The 21,128-nt window shown below is 43.1% G+C and overlaps 1 protein-coding gene across 5 annotated transcripts; it reads left to right on the top strand.

The window, feature by feature from the left end:
• Nucleotides 1-183: 183 nt before the first annotated feature.
• zgc:162472 (uncharacterized protein LOC553495 homolog) lies at nucleotides 184-21,123 on the top strand. Of its 5 annotated transcripts, none has more exons than XM_061799604.1 (27): nucleotides 184-330; nucleotides 930-1,044; nucleotides 1,131-1,333; nucleotides 1,492-2,062; nucleotides 3,439-3,545; nucleotides 3,628-3,693; nucleotides 3,768-3,938; nucleotides 4,707-4,840; nucleotides 4,926-5,020; nucleotides 5,109-5,163; nucleotides 5,255-5,398; nucleotides 6,483-6,722; nucleotides 6,797-6,860; nucleotides 7,673-7,883; nucleotides 7,964-8,106; nucleotides 8,257-8,551; nucleotides 8,744-8,780; nucleotides 8,854-8,955; nucleotides 9,028-12,904; nucleotides 13,151-13,272; nucleotides 13,355-13,488; nucleotides 13,672-13,738; nucleotides 14,881-14,995; nucleotides 17,646-17,724; nucleotides 18,825-18,913; nucleotides 19,232-19,478; nucleotides 20,463-21,123. In XM_061799604.1, the coding sequence occupies exons 3-27, from the start codon at nucleotides 1,137-1,139 to the stop codon at nucleotides 20,565-20,567; spliced, it is 7,467 nt and encodes a 2,488-aa protein (XP_061655588.1). In that variant the 5' UTR covers nucleotides 184-330; nucleotides 930-1,044; nucleotides 1,131-1,136; the 3' UTR covers nucleotides 20,568-21,123. The 5 variants fall into 5 exon arrangements, 4 of the variants coding, with proteins under 4 accessions (XP_061655588.1, XP_061655587.1, XP_061655590.1 ...); XM_061799605.1 differs by lacking the exon at nucleotides 184-330 and adding an exon at nucleotides 694-814; XM_061799603.1 differs by lacking the exon at nucleotides 930-1,044 and having other exon boundaries at nucleotides 188-330.
• Nucleotides 21,124-21,128: the final 5 nt, after the last annotated feature.

Below are 21,128 nucleotides of genomic sequence, written 5' to 3' on the forward strand. Positions count from 1 at the left end.
GAAGATTGTGTATTACAGAATATAAAAGACAGGAATGAGATTTGGGCATACAGGGCTGAACAGCACATTTAAGATGGGAAAGCACGATAAAGGGAGCTGTCACCCTGGTTCGACACGTTTTATTTCGCTGTGAAAGGTATGAGGCTGAGAGATGTACATAAAACAGCAAGGAAAAAGAAGTCTGCGACTACATTTCCCACAATGCCTCTCGCGGGCGATGAAATATTGCGTCATTGCCAACATGGCGGTTTGACGACTTGCTGCAGTTCTGTATGGCTCCTCGTCGATTAAAATACTTTTACTGCGCACAGACGGCACGTTGGTAAGCAGGTAAGTGTTCAGAAAAAACGTCGGACATCACGGATAAAAGCGTTTTTGGTTTCGGAAAGCAGAAAGACTGAGCACGTTAGGAAAAGGCTCACACTGACTACATAGGATAGGGGTCGTACTATACATGCTTGTCGGAGCTTTTTCTACTTCTCTCTCCCCTCGCGTACAACCAGCCAGTATATTTGGATTTTGTTGAAAGTGCCTAAGTTCCCCCCCCCCCCAAAAAAACCCAACAACACAACAACAACAGTGGGCTGTTTTGTTTATACCCATTTAGAAGCACTGACGGGTCAGCTGTGGCGGCCCTGCTGTCAACGTCACATTATGTCGCCACTTAAGTCAAGTTTCTCACTTTGGAGACCATTCCTCTGTCTGGCAATGAGCTAGCAATACAGAGCTATATGAGCCTTGTAATATGCAAATTACGTACGGAGACTCGCCTTCTGAATGTTTTCCAATCAGCAACTGAATGATTAACTCTTAAGTAAGTCAAGAAACATAATAATTGAATAATTTAATTGAATCTTTTGTGGCAGGAATTAAAATCCGCCAGTGGACGGATTTGGGACACATTTGTCCATAATTTTTTTTTTTTTTAGGCAAATTCTGGTTGCCGCTGTTGGACAGAAGCGTTGCTGCATAGCTTTGTTTGGCAATGCCAGAAAATGAATAAAACCGATCTTTTTCACTCGATCTTGATCAGATGAAAGTCACGTAAGTGACACCGATTTTTGATTATGATGTTCCATTGTGACTGATTGGCTGTCAGGTTGTGTTGACGCACCTTGTGACACATTCAGGTCCCAATGTTTCGCCGCTCGAGGTTCAGCGTTCGTCCCAACGTGGGCGGGGCCGGGAGGACGCCGGCTCCACTACAGGAAGCCGCCCTAGTGAGTCAGGAGACCAAAGAGGCTCCGAAAGACGTCGACGAAAATGTTCCGACCTCTGCGGCGACCGATGCCAAGCCAGTTGAAGCTCCTGTGGCTAAAGCTCCCGCCCCGAGGCGAGTGGTTTTTATTTGTGTAGCTTTGTTATTTTAGGCTCATTTAAGCAACACATTACCTATGCATTTTCAGTCAACATATCTAAAATGGCTTAAAATACGAAACGGCCCAAAATATCTCTTCCGGGTTAATGTGGATGTATTTATGTCCTGCTTAGTGATGCAAATGATCCAAGTGGGGATGGTACCAGCTCCTCGGCTGCTGTCCAGCGGAGGAAGCGCTTCTCTGTCAAGCCCAGAGTGGCGCCAGGCCGCCTCGCCACCCTCCCTCGAACGCCCAAGTCCCCCGCCAAGGTGGGCTCTCAAAGTCCCCCCAAAATTTCAAACCTCGAGCCAAAAACTCCACCCCAAGCGGCACCGTTGGGAGTCCAGTCGCTGACGCTGCCTGAAGCCGAGCCCGTCGTCACCTCTTGTGATGGTTTAGGATCAGCGGCTGCCGCCACCGCTGACCACTCTCCAAAAGGAAACAAAAAAATAGAGAAGGTATGGTCAGGCGGCAGTCTCACCAAAGTTTCTCCCAGGCCACCGTACAAAGTGGCCCCGCTGGACAAAGAAGCTGCGGCACTGTCGGAGAAAGCAAGGACTCTCTTGTCGTCGAAGAGCAGGAAGTCTCCGTCGATTCCCCGATTCTCCCTGAGTCGACTTTTGAACGACCCGTCAGACATTCAGAGGCTGGAAAAGGCTCAGAAGCTCCGCGAACTGCTCAGGCAGGAGATGCGGAAAGAAAAGGTTCGTTGTTGGCATTCTTTTTTTGTTCCATGGGACTCATCTAAAGTAGTGTGTCCCAACCGTTATTGAGCCAAGGCGTATATTTTACATGACAAAATGGCACAAAAAGCATATATACTGAAATAAGGATAATCTCGGTTTTACTTTCTCAGTGCGAATTCTGAGACTGTTTAGTTGAACGCAAAGCTATTATTATTTTGCATGAATGGCAACGGGTGGATACACAGGGTCATGCACCTTCTGCCATTTTTTGGAAGAGCGTTAAATTGTTCTGCCTCTCACTACAGTTGCTAGCATAGATTGATAAACAGATACAGTGCTCTACCGCATATTTGTGATTTGCTACTGGGCGACTCACTTAGTCACAGATTTTTTTTTTGAGAGGGAACTATCCTCTGTTTTTTGCTGGGGAAAAACTCACCTATCCTTTTGTTTTTTTCTGCGCAAGCCAAAGCCTTATCTTACATAAAAATATTGTTTTACAGCCATCTTGTGGCATCTTGAACAAATGTGTTCGAGAGTGGAGGTGGCTAAAAGGGCACCTGATAATGCATTTCGTCATTCAACAGAAGCTTGAGCGCCCTCGTTTGTATCAGAGGTTATCCGTCGCAATTGCGATGTGCAATTAGCGAGCTAGCTATGCATACAGCTGAACATGCATCTGGCCTTCGCATAGTCCGCTGGAATGGCCGTTTTAGAGCGCCTTCTTGTCAGCTATGAGTGCACGCACGTCACAGAGAGAAGGCGGAATAGCGAGGTAAAACCTTTGTATAAGTCAGATGAGACAGGCAGCCTGTGGACTGAGGCTTTGTGCTGGTCTGGCCACTTTAGAGTGCCTCATTGTCACTGTTTGGAAAAGCCCTGTTACAACTTTAGGCTTTAAGTGGATATGTTCTTTTTTCCCCCACATTTCTTTTTATGGGGATTTTGTATAATATGTAGTGTACTGTACATACATTCTGACAGATACAAGACTTAGAGTTAACCAAAACAGTTCTAAGAATGTTAATAGCATAAGCAAACTATATATTCTACATTTTATGTTTTTCCAGGTTGTCATAGTGTTGTTTGATTGACAGTCGAGCAGGACGTGTTCTAAGCGGACATGCGAGAGCGGCTTGATTTTTTCGCAATTTTGAAGCCTTAATTTATTATACTTGGCAGTTTGTTTAATCATTCAAGTTCGGCAGGATTATTCACAACACTTCTCTGCGGTGTGTCAGATTTAGACTTTACTTGTTCTGCCTGTCACTAAACATTGCTGGCATAGGTAAAATCACACACATTATTTGTAGTAAAGAAATAATATTCAGGTGAATGATGTGAAATTGGATCATTTTCCACGGCACACGGAGTTTAATGATGTCGTGCTGCAGGGTGCCAAGAGAGCAAAGAGGAAGCATGTCAAGGAATACGCTTTGGATCCCTCCAAAATGATCATGAGAGATCTCATCCACTACCTGCCTTTGTCCAACCCCATGTCGTGAGTCCACCTCGCCTTTTCAACTGATCTTACTGCATTACTTGTTTATTCCTGCCCGTGACCCGCTGCTGCCGTGTCACAGGTCGAGTGTAGAAGACGACACTCAGGAGAACGAGACCATGGTTCCGTTTTCCCCAAGGAGAGAGAAGTGAGTTCACTGTTTTGACCTTCCAAGTCTGAACTCAAGTTTGACACCGCTCTTCGACACGGACTCTGTCCCAGATCGCCAGAAAGAGTGCAGAAACCGGACCCAGAAGCTGTGGTGAAGACGGGTTGCCAGGTGGTGGAGGAACAGGAGGAGGCAGCGGAGGAGGAGGAGGAAGACGAGGAGGCACTGATGGTGCCGCGGGTCAAAGTAGCTGAAGACGGCACGCTGATCCTGGATGAGGAGAGGTAGGTGCACTCACAACAGTACCCAACTGGCACTTGCATCAGCTCTGCATGAAAAGATGTCAAAGTACAGTTAAACATCACTATGTCGCTGTTAATTGCTCACACCTCAGTTTTATTGTGATTTTTTTTTGTTTTGTTTTTGTTTCTTGTTATAAGCATTTTTTTCATGGTTTTTTAATGTATAGAGGCATGGCTGAATTTATTGTAGCGTTCCTTCGGTGTTTCACTGTACTGAATTCATTTACTGCCCTTAATGTTTATATTCATCAACGAAAATCTGTCTGTTTAACTCCCCCGATGAAGAGTTGTCAAGTATGTTTTTTAAGAGGTAGGCGTGGAAATGGGTCATGCCCTGCTTGTCTGTGAAATCCAGGTTTGTAATCCAATGACTAACAAAAAGCTGCGGATGGTGGTGTTGCATTGCTTTGGATTTGAAATCAGCACGGCGTTTGGGTAGAAGATGAGAATTAGCGGGTGAATCTCAGCTCGTCACGTCGATTATGAGGGATAGAAATGCCAGCGCGTTGGAAGTCGGACAAGTTTAGGCACCTCGCTCTCAAGCAGTGTATATATATATGTATGGTATGAACAGAGTATGCGTCGCAGTCGGTCGTAGAAAGTGTGTCCCTATCGTGATGAAAGAGGACTCAGTTCATGGAGTAAATGACGAATGCCACTGATGTACAACTCGAGTCAACGTAGCTCGTGGCAAACGTCTTAGTTGTATATCTGTAAATAAATAATTATTCTGCGATTTTTATGTCTCAGCTTGACTGTGGAGGTCCAGAGAGCTAAAGGGCCGAACCCGGCAGAGGACCGAGACCCCATCTTTGAGCGAGGCTCCACCACCACGTACTCCAGTTTCAGGGCGTCCACCTACTGCAAGCCTTGGACCAGCGAAGGTTTGGACAACACCAATGTGCAGCCAAGCTGATACAATTAGATGTATGTTCTATCATCTTTTTCCATGTGTCCTTGTTTTTGCAGAGACGGACATGTTCTTCCTGGCGATCAGCATGGTGGGAACGGACTTCTCCATGATCGGCCAACTTTTTCATAACAGAACTCGAGCTGAGATAAGGGTCTGTCAACAAGAGCATTGCTGTATTTATTTATATAGTTACCCTATGAGCGACATTGAATTTTTTGTGTGCATTTCAACATTTGCAGAACAAATTTAAAAGAGAAGAGCGGCAGAACTCCTGGAGAATTGACAAAGCTTTCCGTTCGTATTCAATCTTTGCCGTTTTGTGACAGAACCCCACTTATTTATTTGACTATCCCAAGATGACTCGCCGTTGCCGTTTCTCTTGCAGGAGAGCGACGCAAGCTAGACATTGAGTACTTCTCCAAGCTTCTGGAGAAGATTCTAGAAGTCCAGGCCAACAGGAAGAAGCTCAAGTCGCTGGTGGAGAAGAACGCCCCCAAGAAGCGCCAGAGGCGATCAAAGGTCGCAAAGAGTGAGTGCATCCTAATGGAATTCTATACAGTGAACACTCGTTTATTGCGGGGGATACGTTTGGACCCCCAACCCAAATAGAGACACCATATTAATAAAACATTGTTTTAGCGTTTTACCGCCTTCCATATACAGCAATCACTTCGAAACTTAAGTATCCCGTGGCTCCCGTTGTCACTCATAAAAGAAATGGTCGACGTATAACATCACTTTGTGGAAATGAAAAGAAGAAAACTCTCGTTCACACAGTTCTCCAACAAAAGAAGTAAAGCATGCTTGCTTCAAGCTATTTCCTGTTCAAGTTTACTGTAAAACTAAAATGTTTGTTTAAACACCAAAAGGTTCGACCAAACCATATAATTTAGTCTAAACGAAAGTCCGTTAGCTTAATGTGAAACTCCATAGATGAGTTAACTAAATAAGCATCAGTGTTACGGTATTTATTAGGAATGTAATGATATCTCACAGTTTGGTTTTATAATGGTATTAATCTCACGGTATGATGGTAATTGCGATATTGTGAGAAAGCTCACGACATTGCAGTAAAACTCAGGGTATTGCAGGAAGGTTCATAGTGCAGGTGGAGAAGAGTGTCGAACGCAGTCAGCCAATCAGTGCATTTCTTGTGACGTAGCCACATGGTCACGGGTTATGCGTCCAATCGGGTGCATTTACACTCAAGGAAGTGAAGCGCTCTAGCAGCCTGGCTAAGCGGCGTGGCTTCGTATAGCTGGACCAAAACAAAATTTTTCAGCACAACGGCTAATTATGTTTTTACTTTATTTTGCTATTCCTGGAGCTCAGTTGGGGACCTTCTCTGCCACTTCTTCCTCCACACTGTAAAAACCCATTTAAAAAAAAAAAAAAAAAAAAAAAAAAAACGCTTAAAAACCTTTGATATAGCTGGGGGTTACTGTATTTCTATTGTGCAAAGTTCCAGTTATCACAAATAGCTGCCAATTAGTGATTGCATTACAATTAGTATGTATGATGCGTCTACATTGTGTCCTAAATGAGCCACGGTGGCTTTCATCTCTTGGCGTTTTTTTTTTTTTTTTTTTTTTTTTTTTTCCCTGTCCGGACAGGTAAAGCGTTTGTGGACGAGCTCATTGACAGCGAGGGGGACGAAGACGACGGAGAGATTGATGGCTTCTGCAGCTCCGAGGCGGAGGACGGAGAGAAAGAGAATGACGAGCTCTGCAAGGATGGGAAAGTCCTTGTCTCGAAGACCAAGAGCAAACGCAAACGCCAGAGTGCGGAGGACGTCTCAGCTGCAAAACTAAAGAAGATGAAAAGCAAAGCGGGAGAAAAGAGCGACGAAGAAGGTACAAGTCTGTCAGAGCAGGGCATTCCTTTTGAAACACACATTTTGTTCAATGGGTTACTTTTATGTCCTCAGACAATGCCTGCATACCCAAAGACACAGAAGCAGCCTTTTCTCAAGCTCAACCTGATTCGCAAGTGTAAGGAAGCTTAAAGGACATTTCGCCATGGCAGCACGTGTGCTTCGGGGTGGCAAAAGCCCAACCGATCCCTGATGGCACCACTAGTAAACAAAGCCTTACACATCATTTTACCAAGGCAGTGGGATTTAGAAAACTTGAATGATGATTTGAACTCTTCTTTTAGTTGAAAAGATGTTACGTGAGGTAAATTGCTCGGACCTACCCGCGGCCGTAATTTACATTTCCACAGGTAAGTTGATTAAAAAAAATAAACACAGCGGAAATTCAAAAATAAACACGGTGGCAATTCAGACACAGTTAACATGATCATTGAGAGACTGGCTAATTCATTGATTTTTAAATTGCTTAGATGAATGGCACAGATGTGCTCTTTCGCTGCTGAAATGGATAGTGCACTGTGGAGCTGACGCTAGCTAGCAGGCTAGCCATTACATTTGGCTAATTCACTGAAACCAGTTTATAGGTTTAAGGGGCAATGAGGCCTACTTTTTCGCGGAGAGCCAGGTAGCTTTGAATAGTTTTTAAAAACAGCGTTTTATGTGTCTCATATTTATATTTGTTTCATGATCTTAAATATTAAAGTGGGGAAACTATGCAAAAAATAAAAATTTCAGAAGGGGGCAAATACTTTTTCACAGCACTGTATATGGTGGCGCAACCCCAAACAAGTTTTGTCATCTTTTCTGGTCAGCTCAGTGCTGGTCACTCGCTTTCTGCCACCCCGAAGTTCTCTGGTACCGCTACAAACCTGAAATGGTCAATTTAACATCTCACATTTTCCAATGTAATATCATCTACCAAACGACCAGGTGTGAAAGTACGGGGACGGACGAGTCATCCGAGCACGCTTCAGTCAAACCCGCCAAACTCTCACGAGGCGGAGCAGCCAAACCAGTCCTGCCCCTCGGCCGAAAGTGGAGTAAAAAGCTTCAGCCTCCTCCTCCCCTTGTCGCGAATGCAGAAGATGATGCATCCGCTAAAGACAATGATGGTGTGATGAACGAAGACTCGAAAGAGCAGGTGACGCTACCAGAGCTGAGTACGCCTTCAGCCATCTTGCTCCAGATCTTGCCTTTTTGAAGTTCCTGCTTCTTTTTCAGATGAACAATGAGACATCATCACCTGCAAGAGGAGCCAGCGAGGAGGAGGAGGAGGAGGAGGAGGAGGGTGATGATGATGATGATGATGATGATGGTACTTCATCTGGTGATGATTTCTCTGCTAAACCTGCAAAACCCACTAGGTACATTTCTCATCAAGCTGTGTCCCAGTTCAGGGGCTGCACTCGTGGGAATTTACTTGTGTAGGCATCGCCAAATGCTGTTACGCCTTTGCAGTGCAAATTTGCCTGGAAGGTAGTGTAAACGTGTCTTTGTGTGTTTGTATGTTGCAGGTATGGGAGAGTTCCCAAGCCTCCCAGCCTCTTAAATTATCCTACCAAGGAAGAAAAGCCCACCTCTACACCTGAGCCAAAGTGCGCCTCCAAGAGGGCCAGATCGGCCAAGGCACCATCAGCTGCACTGCCGTCCAAAAAGTCCAAACTTATTACCCTCAGAGCATCTCAGTCTGAATCCAGCGACAATGAGGAGGAGGAACAGGCACAGCAGAGGGACGATGAAGAAGCGTTCGTGCCCGCCATCCTGCGCTCTCCCTTGGTTGTCATCCCACAGGTGGATGAGACAATAGAGGTTGTGCCAAACTCTTTTTGTCGCAAATCAGTTTTATCCTTCCATTGTTTGCATTTGTCTTTTCGTGCTTTCCATTATTCACACCCACTCCAACCACCTCGCCCATGTATAGCTTGACATCTTGTGCAACATGTCTGATGTGTTAGACATTTCCCAGTTAGAACAATTCTAATAAAACTTCTTGTCTTTCAGAATGTTATTGACTACCTGTCTTTTGAACATAACGAAGGTATGTCGAGGATGTGTTTTTCAAACGCCTACTGTGTTCCAATACAAACATTTTAAGAAATGATGTTTCTCAGTGTCTGAGATGGATAGCTACAACGAGGCTGCGCAAATGCTGCTGGCCATCGGCAATGGGGTTGACCTCTCTCAGTCAGACACCATGCGTGATCAGGGAACAGGTACGCATAGTCCGCTGTGTTAATACTACTGCGAGCAATACAGTGTTCCAATCAAATTGTGTTTAATTGCAGACATAGCATTGGAGAGTGTAGATGAGCCCAACAAACTCTTGGAGGAAGAGATAGTAGCAGAATTAATCGAGAAAAACTGCTCCAGCCCAATCCCGTCTGCGTCATCGGACCATAGAGTCACACCGACGAATGAGAATTCCACCTCAGTGCCCACAAAAATGGAATCTTCACCTCAGAGAACTGTTTCAGGCCCTGACTCAAGCCCTACTGTGTCATCGGGCCCACAGAGCAGAAGAGGTCACTCATCTGAGGTGAAACCAAAACCTAACCTTGCTAAAGCCTCAAGGACCGCACATTCCAAATCCCAACCAGAAGCATCACCAGTAAAGTCTGCTGTGGCGAGTCTTTCTCCCCTCCTTTCTAAAGAAACAGCCCCTATGATAGGAAAGTGTGATCAACCCTCAGAAAACCAGACTTGTGACTTAACAAAAGCCAATTTTGACTTAACCTTGGAACTGGCTGCCATAGAAGCCAAGTCCACAAATGCTGAAAGTGGTCCTAATTACGGGGCCGCATTAGATGTCGCAGTCACAGAACCACAAACTGGTGAGTCAAACACACCGTTGGTACAAAAGAGTGGAGATCATGACACTGTCAGGCAAGAAGTACTTGAATGTCAGAAATCAATTGAAGTTCAGGAGACCAGGACTCGATTCCCAAAGGTCAAACCAAAACCAAATATTTCACAGTTATCAAGAAGTGCACGGTTTAAACCTCAGACCACAAATGAAACGAGCCTGTCTGCAAATATGGAATCCACCTGTAAAACAACAGCTGAAGTAGACCCACAGCTAGCTTCTTTAGAGACACCAGATCAAAGCATCAGTTCAACTCTGACACCAATCATTAACATAGGCTCCGGTTTAATACCTTCAGAGGAACTGAATTCTAGTGTGGAGAAGAATGAAGCAGGTGCTGGACATGCTGCTAGAGAGACAAAGCCCACAGATTCTAAAATAGTTGAAAGTGTTCGTAATTATGAGATGTCATCTGATGCAGAAGCCACAGAATCACAGGCCAAAGAGTCAAAGGCACTTGTAGACCAAGAAGGTGGAGATCATGACTGCAACTTGCAGGATTTACCTGAATGTCAGACCCCGAGTAAAGTTATTTCCACTCATCAGACCAGGAGGAGTCGATTCCCAAAGGTCAAACCAAAACCAAACCTTTCCCAGATATCAAGAAATGAACAGTCTAAACCCGAAACCTCAAAAGAAAGTAGCCCGTCTCGAAACCTGGGATCCACCTGCAAAACAATAGCTCAAATAGAACCACAGGCAGCTTGCACTTCCTCCTTTGAGGCACCACGTCAAAGCACCAGTCTTGCTTCAACTGTGACACCAATCATGAACTCAAGTGCCAGTATGATACAGTCAGAGGAACTGACTTCTAGTGAGGAGAAGATGGTAGCCGTTGAACATGCTGCAGGAGACACAAAATCCACAGACGCTGATGAAGTTGAAAGTGGTCAGAATAACGAGTCAGTATCTGAACCCAAAGAGCAAGAGTCAAAGACACCTCTGGTCCCAGAAGGTGGAGATCATGGCACTGCCATGCAAGAAGAATCAGAATGTCAGAAACCAAGAACAGTTTTGCCACTTCAGCAGACCTGGAGAAGTAGATTCAAAAGGATCAAACCAAACCTTCCACAGATGTCAAGAATGTCACAATCTAAACCTCAACTCACAAAAGAAACTAGTCAGTCTGATGTAGAATCACAGCCAACTTGTACCCTCTCTCTTGGGACCTCTGCTCAGAGTGCCAGTTCGGCTTCTAATTTGACGTCAATCATGAACTTAAGCTCCAGTGTGATGCTTTCAAAGGAACAGACTTCTAGTGAAAAGAATATGCTTGGCATTGGACTTGCCGCAGGTGACAAAACCTCCACAGATCCTGAAACAGTCGAAAGTGGTTGTAATAATGAGACTGCAGAAGTCATAGAACCACAGGCTCAAGAGCTAAAGAAAGCTTTGGACCAAGAAGGTGGAGATTATGACAAGGCCCTACCTGAATGTCAGAAACTGAGTGAGGTGGTTTCCGCTCAACAGACCAAGAGGAGTCGATTTCCAAAGGTCAAACCAAAACCAAACGTATGTACATCAAGAACTGCACATGCTAAACCTCAAACCACAAAAGAAATTAGCTTGTCTCCAAATCTTGACTCCACCTGCATAAAAACAGCTAAAGTACAAACACAGCCAGCTGGCATCTCTCTCGAGTTACCAATTCAAAGCACTAGTTCTGCTTCAACTGTGACGCCAATCATAAACTTAGGTGCCAGTATGATACCTTCAGAGGAACTGACTCCTAGTGAGCAGAAAATGGCAGGCATTGAACTTGCCGCGGGAGACACAGAGTCTACAAATTCCGAAACAATTGGGAGTGTTTGTAAAAATGAAGTGTCATCTGATGTATTACTTGCAGAACCACAGGCTGAAGAGTCAAATAAACTTTTGGACCAAGAAGGTGGAGATCATGTTAGTAGCTTGCAGGAGTTACTCAAATGTCAGAAACCGAATGAAGTTGTGTCCGCTCATCAGACCACGAGTCGATTCTCTAAGGTCAAACCAAAACCAAACCTATGCACATCAAGAAGCGCACAAGCTAAACTTCGAACCACAAAAGAAATTATCCCGTCTCCAAATCTTGAATCCACCTGCAAAACAACAGCTGAAGTACAATCACAGTCAATTAGCACCTTCTCTCTCAAGTCACCAAGTCAAAGCACGGGTTGTGCGTCAACTGTGACACCAATCATGAACTTCAGCACCAGTACGATACATTCAGAGGAACTGACTCCTGGTGAGCAAACAATGGCAGGCGTTAGACTTGCTGCAGGTGACCCACTCTCCACAGATCCTGAAACAGTTGAAAGTGTTCGTAATAATGAGGCGGCATCTGATGCAACAGTCAAAGAAACAAATGCTGAAGAGTCAAATACACCTTTGGACCAAGAAAGTGGCGATCATGACAATACCGTGCAAGAGTTACCTGAATGTCAGAACCCCAGTAAAGTTGTTTCTAGGAGGAGTCGATTTCCAAAGGTGAAACCAAACCTTTCCCGGATACCAAGAGGTTCACTGTCTAAATCTCAAAACACAAAAGAAACTAGCCCATCCTCAGATCCTGGATCCACCTGCAAACCAACAGCTGAAGTAGAATCACAGCCGACTTGCTCATTCTCCCTGCAGAAGCAAACAGTCAGTTCTTCAACCGTGACGCCTATCACAAACTCCACTTTTATGCCTTCAGAGGAAATCTCTTCTAGTGAGAAGATATTAGCTCCTGGACCCGCGGCCAGAGACTTAAATTCCACAATTGCCGAAGCAGTTCAAAGTGGTCGTGGTTATGAGGCAGCAGCACAGTCAACGTCTGAGACTTGTCAAAATGTTCCACCCAGTGCAATGACATCTTCAGATGACAATATAGATCAGGAAGACTCTGAGGCATCAAAACACTCTCAAGAAATCATTCAAAGACGGCGACGTCTCCCCAAGATCAAACCCAATATGAGATCCCCTGCTCGAGCAACATTGCAGTCAAAGGATGGACTAGACAAACCCTCCAATGTAACATCAGACTGTCAAACAGTGCCAACAAGAAGTGAGGCAAGGCCACAGCGTGCAAGCAATGAGGTTGTCTCCATGGAAATGTCCATGTCGACTACGCCTCAAGCGCAGAGTGGTGAAACACCAACAGTTGGCGAGGAAACGGCGAGCAATGTTGCTCCTCATCAGGAGACTGTGACAATGACTGGTCCTTTAAATTCCACAACTGAAGCCCCCTCCTTAAACATCCCATTGCCAGATTCAGTCCTGGAAAGTTCTGGAACCAGTGAAGCAAATCTAGTGACCGCAGAGGCTCAAATCCCCAAATGGTGAGCTTTATCCTTTATTGCGTAACTCCAGCAATAGTAGACTACCATGCGATAAATTGAATGTGAACGTCACACATCATTGTTAACCCTTGGGTTTCATTTTATTTGCATTAACACAGCTGAAATGGTTCACTAAAAGGAAGTGAGGTGGACGTAAATGGTCAGCATACAGCCCAGAGATTTAAGCCTTTAAATTTGAATGAAATGAGATTATTCGCTAATGCAAGTTTCCCCTTTTATCTAAAGCACCGAGAATACGTCATTGCCCAAAACCTCCACAATGAGACGGAGCAGGCTGGTAAAACCCAAGCCCAACCTTGGACACGACACTCAACCGCCCCGACAAGAGGCAGTCGAAGCCGGATCAGGTTTGACACTCTCCATCAGACAAATTTACATCACAGATTATAGCCCTGCTTGTTGAGACCACAAATTCTGGTTCTTGCCCAGATGCCATCGACACTTCTGGTCCTCAAGAGCAAACAACTGTCCTGCATACGCCAGTAGAGGGAGCTGATGATCAAGTTAAGGATGCCTGCTCTACATTTGCAAGTGAGACAAGAGCGCCAGAGTGCCCCATCCAGGTAACAGGTTTATTTCAACCTGTTTTTACCATTTCTTCTGTGACATTGTCCTATTTGGAACTGTAAGCTGCAAATTAATTACCCACACCAGGATAAATAAATGTTAAATGGAGGTCCGTGTGGAGACGTAGGAGCTGTAATCCAAGCTCAGGTGTTTGTTTCTCTCCCACTCGATGTCCACAGAATGAATCAGCGTCGTCAAGCACGGGATTCTACCAAACTTCTGCGAGTCTCTCAATATTTCCAGACAGTAAGTCAGTGACTTTGTCCTAAATTGGAAATGCATCATTGGAGAAAAGAAAACATTAATGCATGTTATGCATGAAGCTCTGGCAGGGTATTGGTAGATCCTTCAATGGATGGTTTCACAAAAATAAGGCCTTAATTATGCTTTAATATGACACTTTATCCCCAAATCAGTTGTTAGTCTTAAAAATGCCTCATTTTTGTTCAATTGTGCCCAAACAAAATAACAGGTCAATTTAAGTTGTTTGTTGGATAATTACTTGCAATCACTGTAAAACATGTTTTGCTTGCACTGCTCACAAAGTGATGGATGTTGGTCTTTCGGGTGAAATTTCAGAATGAACCCAAAAATGTACTGTAACCTCGACAAGTGTACTTCATTTGATCTTCTCTAAACGTTGTTCACTGTTTCAGTACTTTTTGCACAACTCGCTGTTATCTAACAGAAGAGCTGACAGACAAACCCTAACAATTGCTCAACGGTACCTCGTTCCAGCATATTCTCAGAGGGCAGTGGCCACTGACCTTACTTGGAAATGTATTGGATCAAACACCTGTTGTCAATTTTTCCATTCAGAAAAGAACATGTTGTGCAGAAAGTACTGAAACATTCAACAGTTGGACATGGGAATTCAAAGGTTTAGAAAGTTAAGTCCACCTGTAAAGTGCATTTAGGTTCATCCTAAAATATCACCCAAAAGCCCATCACTGTTTGTAATGTATTTCATATAATATTTCAAAATATTGTGCTATGTCGCATGCTCCTAGTGGTCATATTCTCTTAAGCAGAGGTGTTAAATTGCATCAAATTGGCCTTGAACTATTTCAAAAAGTCTTTGCCGTTTATTTAAATCGACTAATCAAGTTTATTGCTTTAAATTTGTATGCAAAGTCAGCCCTCTTTTCCCACAACATTAATGATGACGTGATCAAAATATAAAAAAGTACCGAAACTGGGTGCCACCCCATTTGGGTTGTTTTGTTGGTATTGTTTTATAATTCCGGGCTAGGTCACACTTAGTACTCACCTTTTGTTTTTTTTCTTCTGCTGTGTTCTAATTGAGGCTGAGGAATAATTATGTGGTTTTTTCATTCAGTATGGTGCAGTGCATCAGTGTGAAATGTGGTCACCTTCTCTCACCTCAGCGCTGTTAGTACCGTCGGATCCAGACGAGCCCTTCTTCACCCTGTCCCTGGTAGAAGTCCCGTTGGATGAGTCTCCTCCTCAGGTCCCACAAGCAGATCTAACCACGCAGCAAAGGTCAGGATTGTTCCAATACGCCGACGTGATACCATGCTTGATGTCTCTGGGGTGGAGACCGCGACCAAAGTAGTGGACCCTTTTTTCATTGTGCACGAGTAAAAATGTCATGTCGTCGTTCCCTAAACACAGTCTCACTATATAAGACATGGTGGATGAAAGTCACACTCGTTTTCACTGCCTTAGTCAATCCCCTCCACCTGCACGACCTCCTTTCTGAAGATAGAGCGCTGTCTCGTTATTATGAAGGGTCAACCGTCGTGCGCGCATATATGTACGCATAGATAATTTTTCACTTGAGACCATGTGAGTCCCGGGATGCACATGTCATGGAAACAATGAGTCCAAGACTATCACCCTGCCGCCACCATGTTTGACTGTTGGTATGATGTTCTTTTTCTGAAATGCTGTGCTACATTTACACCAGTTGTAACGAGACACACACCTTCCAAAAGGCTCAACTTTCATCTCGTCAGTTCATAGAATATCCTCCCTAAAGCTTTAGAAATGGCTTTTGTAACCTTTTCCAGACTAGTGAATGCCAATTAGTTTATTTCTCTACTGTTCTGGAATTTCTTTGGATTGTGTAATGTTGTTGCAGCTTTTTTAGATCTTTTGTCTGACTTAATTTTGTCGGGACAGATTCAGTTTACGTGATTTCAGGTCTTGAGGTAATCAGGCTTGGGTGTGATCAGTGAAAATTAACCAAAAATTGTGATTAACCACAATTCATGTTTTAACAAGGGTGATAATTAGTTTTTCACACAGGGCCAGGTCATTTTGAATAGTTTTTCTTTTTTAAAACACCATTTAAAAACAGCATTTTAAGTCCATTTGGGTAATATTTGTTTGATTACCTTAAACATTGAAGTGAAAAACTATTTAAAAATATATATATATACACACACACACACACAACCCCAATTCCAATGAAGTTGGGACGTTGTGTTAAACATAAATAAAAACAGAATCCAATGATTTTCAAATCATGTTCAACCTATATTTAATTGAGTACACTACAAAGACAAGATATTTAATGTTCAAACTGATAAACTTTATTGTTTTTAGCAAATAATCATTAATTTAGAATTTCTTGGTTGCGACACGTTCCAAAAAAGCTGGAAGAGGTGGCAAAAAAGACTGAGAAAGTTGAGGAATGCTCATCAAATACCTGTTTGGAACATCCCACAGGTGAACAGGCTCATTGGGAACAGGTGGGTGCCATGATTGGGTATAAAAGGAGCTTCCCTGAATTGATCAGTCATTCATAAGCAAAGATGGGGTGAGGCTGACAAGTGCGTGAGAAAATAATCCAACAGTTTAAGGTCAATGTTCCTCAACGTACAATTGCAAGGAATTTAGGGATTTCATCATCTACGGTCCATCATATCATCAAAAGTTTCAGAGAATCTGGAGAAATCACTGCATGTAAGCGGCAAAGCCGAAAACCCACATTAAATGCCCGTGACCTTCGATTGCTCAGGCGTCACTGCATCAAAAACCGACATCAATGTGTAAAGGATATTACCTCAGGAACACTTCAGAACACCAATGTCAGTAAATACCGTTCAGCGCTACATCCGTAAGTGCAACTTGAAACTCTACTATGCAAAGCAAAAGCCATTTATCAACAACACCCAGAAACGCTGCCGGCTTCTCTGGGCCCATCTAAGATGGACTGATGCAAAGTGGAAAAGTGTTCTGTGGTCCAACGAGTCCACATTTAAAATTGTTTTTGGAAATTGTGGACGTCGCATCTCCGGGCCAAAGAGGAAAAGAACCATCTGTTATGGACGCAAAGTTCAAAAGCCAGCATCTGTGATGGTATGGGGCTGTGTTAGTGCCAATGGCATGGATAACTTACACATCTGTGAAGGCACCATTAATGCTGAAAGGTACATATAGGTTTTGGAGAAACATATGCTGCCATCCAAGCAATGTCTTTTTCATGGACGCCCCTTCTTATTTCAGCAAGCAATGCCAAACCACATTCTGCACGTGTTACAATAGCGTGGCTTCCTAGTAAAAGAGTGCAGGTACTAGACTGGCCTGCCTGCAGTCCAGACCTGTGTCCCATTGAAAATGTGTGGCACATTATGAAGCGTAAAATACAACAACGTAGACCCCGGACTGTTGAACAGCTGAAGCTGTACATCAAGCAAGAATGGAAAAGAATTTCACCTATAAAGCTTCAACAATTAGTGTCCTCAGTACCCAAACGTTTATTGAATGTTGTTAAAAGAAGAGATGATGCAACACAGTGCTAAACATGACCCTGTCCCAGTTTTTCTGGAACGTGTTCCAGCCATAAAATTCTAAGTTAATGATTATTTGCTAAAAACAAAGTTTATCAGTTTGAACTTTAAATATCTTGTCTTTGTAGTGTATTCAATTAAATATAGGTTGAACATGATTTGCAAATCATTGTATTTATTATTATTTGTTTTTATTTATGTTTAACACAACGTCCCAACTTCATTGGAATTGGTCTGTGTGTGTGTGTGTGTGTGTGTGTGTGTGTGTGTGTGTGTGTATATATAAAGGGTGTGACCAAATCATGTGCTGGCGCGGCCAATTGAAAAAGTTGGTCGCACCAGTGCAAAAGTTAGTGTAGAGCCCTGTGTCTAATGTTGCCTCCTGATCTCCGCAGCCTTCCTGCGGACAGTGGGGTGGCAGGAACGGGTGGTTCCCAACCTGGTGTCCTCTGTGAAGAGATGGGTGTCTCCACGGTAACACTGACATTGTAGATTTTGTGTATTGTGTACGACCAGGATTCCTTATGTTGCAGCATTAAACAAAAAAATCAGTAACATTATTGATTTTTATACATGTATAAGCAAACCTTGACCTATGTAACATACATGGGTAATTTTCTATATTGCTTGTTCTCATTGGGGTCACAGGTCAGCTAAAACCTATCGCAGCTGACAGCAAGAGCTGGGGTGCACCCTGGATTGGTCACTAATCAGTGGCAGGGCACACACAGACCACTATTCACAACCAGGGACAAAACGTATTTCCTTCAGATTACTTTTGGCAAGAGAAACTAGGTGCAGCCTGAACTAAGAATGGAAATAAAAAACAAGTCCTGTGTGAGAACGGGTTCCCAGTAATTAGATTCTTAGGAATCAATACGATTCCGCCGCTTATCGATTCCTCTTAGGTCACATATGAGTGACGACGTCACACGCAAGAAGTGTGTTTTGGTTCTGAACTTTTCCAACATAGCGACACTGTACAATATAACCCTCGTTATCATCTATATAGTTATTTTGATGCATGGCGTCCGTGGCTGCATCACATTATCCTCGTGCTTCAATCTCCAGGCATGACCAATCAACATTAATTGTTTTATACATAAACAGAAAAGTTGAGAGAAAATTGTCATTAATTTCATGTAATTCCAAGGAAAAATACTATATTGTGATATATAGTTACTGGGATATAGAATTACCTATATAGGGATCTAAACAATTTTTCAATGTAGCAGTTTACTATTAAGATTTTTTTTTATATAGTTGTATTATCATAATGATATCAACGATATCTATTATTTGTATTATTTCATAACCTCACCCAATGAGAATCGATCAGAGAATCAATAAGAAATCGCATTGAGGAGTATCGATAATGGAATTGGAATCACTAAAGTTGTTCAGAACTGGCTGAGTGTTCTATAAAATTGGTCATTCAATTTCACACTTAATGAGTGGCCATGCACTCCAGACCCAACTATTATATAGTAAATATATAAATTAGTTATAAGTAAATTATATAATAATAGCCATTAAAATGTCAATTTTCCATAATATGTCTTCTTTAATTTCAGAGTGCAGTCGTGGAGCATCCAGTGCTACCAGCGCCACCTGCAGAAAGTGAAGACACGCCCGCCTCAGCAGTGACAGTCTCTCCCAAAAGGTGAAAAAATGCGCAAACTACCACACAGGTGCACTGTGAAGTTGAGACTGTTTCATTAGTTTCCCTTTCATTATTAGCAGGTTTATTTATATGTACACTTGTATGTCGGTTGAACATATTGAAATATCGCCAGTAGTGTTGACTCATTCACTGCCATTGACGACTATAGAAGTCAAATATCCATCTCAACCTGGTCCTAGAACAGATTGTGTTAGACTTTAGAGGTTCTGCTCCACCTGTTATCAGTTTGTTAGATTATTATGATCATAAGATTATTAAATGTACTTGTTTGTAATTTTATATATTCTCCCCCCACAGGAGACCGAAAGGCTTCCTTTCCTTCCTGTCTGGGACAAAAAGCACTGCCCAGTCCAATGAATCACGGCGAGGCAAAGCCGCTTCCTGCCGACCGAACGTTAGTAAACCCATGCCCAGAAAGCGGCCTACGGCGCCAACTGCATCCCCCCGACCGACCACCGCACAAACGACAGAGGAGCCCAAGCCATTAATACCCTGTACAATAGCATCACAACCACCACCTAGTCCCTCTCTCACTGCATCTGAAGTAAGTAATGCGCAAGAGCACCATCTGCAAGCTTATGTGAAGTCATTGCAGCATTTGCTCAATTTCCTTGATATCCATGAACTAGTAGTGATGGAGAAAAGTTCATTTTCTACTACTTCAAAGTTCGGTTCACCAAAATGAACCTTTTTTTGTTTTCACTATGTTGCTGACAGGCTAGCCTCAAGATACTGGCATTTCATTTCCTCATTGTTGCCACCCATTTAGTCCACACTAGTAGCCAGTACTCCATTACAAAACAACCAAAGAACACATTCACTCTCATTTACGCGTGTCCCTGAACGCACCTCGCGCACACAGGCTGCTGCAACGTGCCTGCCGAATCCAAACGTGAATGGTGGTTCCCAAATACGCCGTTCATCCCCGACATATGAAGCCTCGTATATAATGTGTCCAGACGGGCTTTGTCCTGGAAGTCCTTAAGCAAAACCTGGCACTCTTGAATAAAAATGAACTTTCGTGCGAAAACCGTTCTTTGACGCCCAACATCAGGCAGAAGTGAACAATTCACGTTTGTCCAAAATATTTAATAATAATTTAATAATTGTCTTTTTTTTTTTTTTTAAATGAAATTTTATGTATCAAAAGCACCTATTAGTTTTAAGAAAGGCCAAAGTGGAATGAGTAGTGGAAAAAACATTACAAGACAGTCGTTCTACTGGTGCGCTGAATTGTCTTACTCGGGAGGACAGAACTTAAGCTGCATATCAAGGGTATCGAATAAATGCTCAAACGGCTTTCTATAAAACGGTATTTACTTCCCAGTAATAAAAACGTAGCATTAGAAGAAGAAGAAAAGTTATTAGTAGGACAGTTCTCCCCAAGTGTGCTATTTGTCCGCTTAGTGTGCTAAATTGTCTTACTCGTGAGGGCCAAGAGCGTACTAGTATATAGGGAACTATGTGGAATAAATGCTCAAGCGGTTTTCGATACAGTGCTTAAGTAAAGCTTGTGTGTGTGTTGTAGGTTTCCGTGTGTCGTGACGACAGCAGCGTGGCGGTCCAAGAGGAGCCCACCAATGTCTCGCAGTACTTCCTAAGTGACATTTTCACTGAAGTGGAGGAGACGTGAAAAGCACTCGTTTACCGCCGTTCCCTTTGTAATTTATGACATACACAATTCACAAAATGTTATTTAAAAGCTTTGGGGGTCCCATTTTCAGATGAACCAAAAATGCACTATAACCTCTTTAGGTGAACTTGGACCTTCTCTAAACTTGTTTTGTGCATTTTAGGTCCATCCTGAAATTTGACCTAGAAGCCCAATATCCCAAACCTTTTTTGAATAATGTATATTTGTTCTCTGGCACTTTGTATATGTAAATGTTTCAGTTTACCTAGATTCCCTTTTATTTTTCTACATAGACATAAAAATAATAGAAAACACTGACTGACGTGGGGCATGTTGCTGTGGAATTGTGGGAGTGATGTAAAGCAACGGCAACCTCCTCTTCCGTGTGATTTTAAACACGCCTTTTTAACACGGTGTTTTAATGACTTTTCAACGAGCTAAATGAGACTTGGGCAAATTATGCAAATGTTATTGTTGTTGGTTTGCCTGTAGCGACTTGAAACGTGTTACAAAGTAGTTTCTTTACAATCCAAATAAACACGTTCTTCCACGTGAACAGCA

The sequence above is a fragment of the Phyllopteryx taeniolatus genome, chromosome 15 (assembly GCF_024500385.1).
Source record: "Phyllopteryx taeniolatus isolate TA_2022b chromosome 15, UOR_Ptae_1.2, whole genome shotgun sequence".
Lineage (NCBI taxonomy): Eukaryota > Metazoa > Chordata > Actinopteri > Syngnathiformes > Syngnathidae > Phyllopteryx > Phyllopteryx taeniolatus.

What these genes read in the sequence shown, in the direction of transcription:
- zgc:162472 (XM_061799604.1), top strand. Translation starts at nt 1,137, where the DNA reads ATGTTTCGCCGCTCGAGGTTCAGCGTTCGTCCCAACGTGGGCGGGGCC. An exon ending in GGCAGTCGAAGCCGGATCAG is followed by an intron (nt 13,273 to 13,354) that starts GTTTGACACTCT and finishes GTTCTTGCCCAG; the next exon opens with ATGCCATCGACACTTCTGGT. An exon ending in CGCCAGAGTGCCCCATCCAG is followed by an intron (nt 13,489 to 13,671) that starts GTAACAGGTTTA and finishes CGATGTCCACAG; the next exon opens with AATGAATCAGCGTCGTCAAG.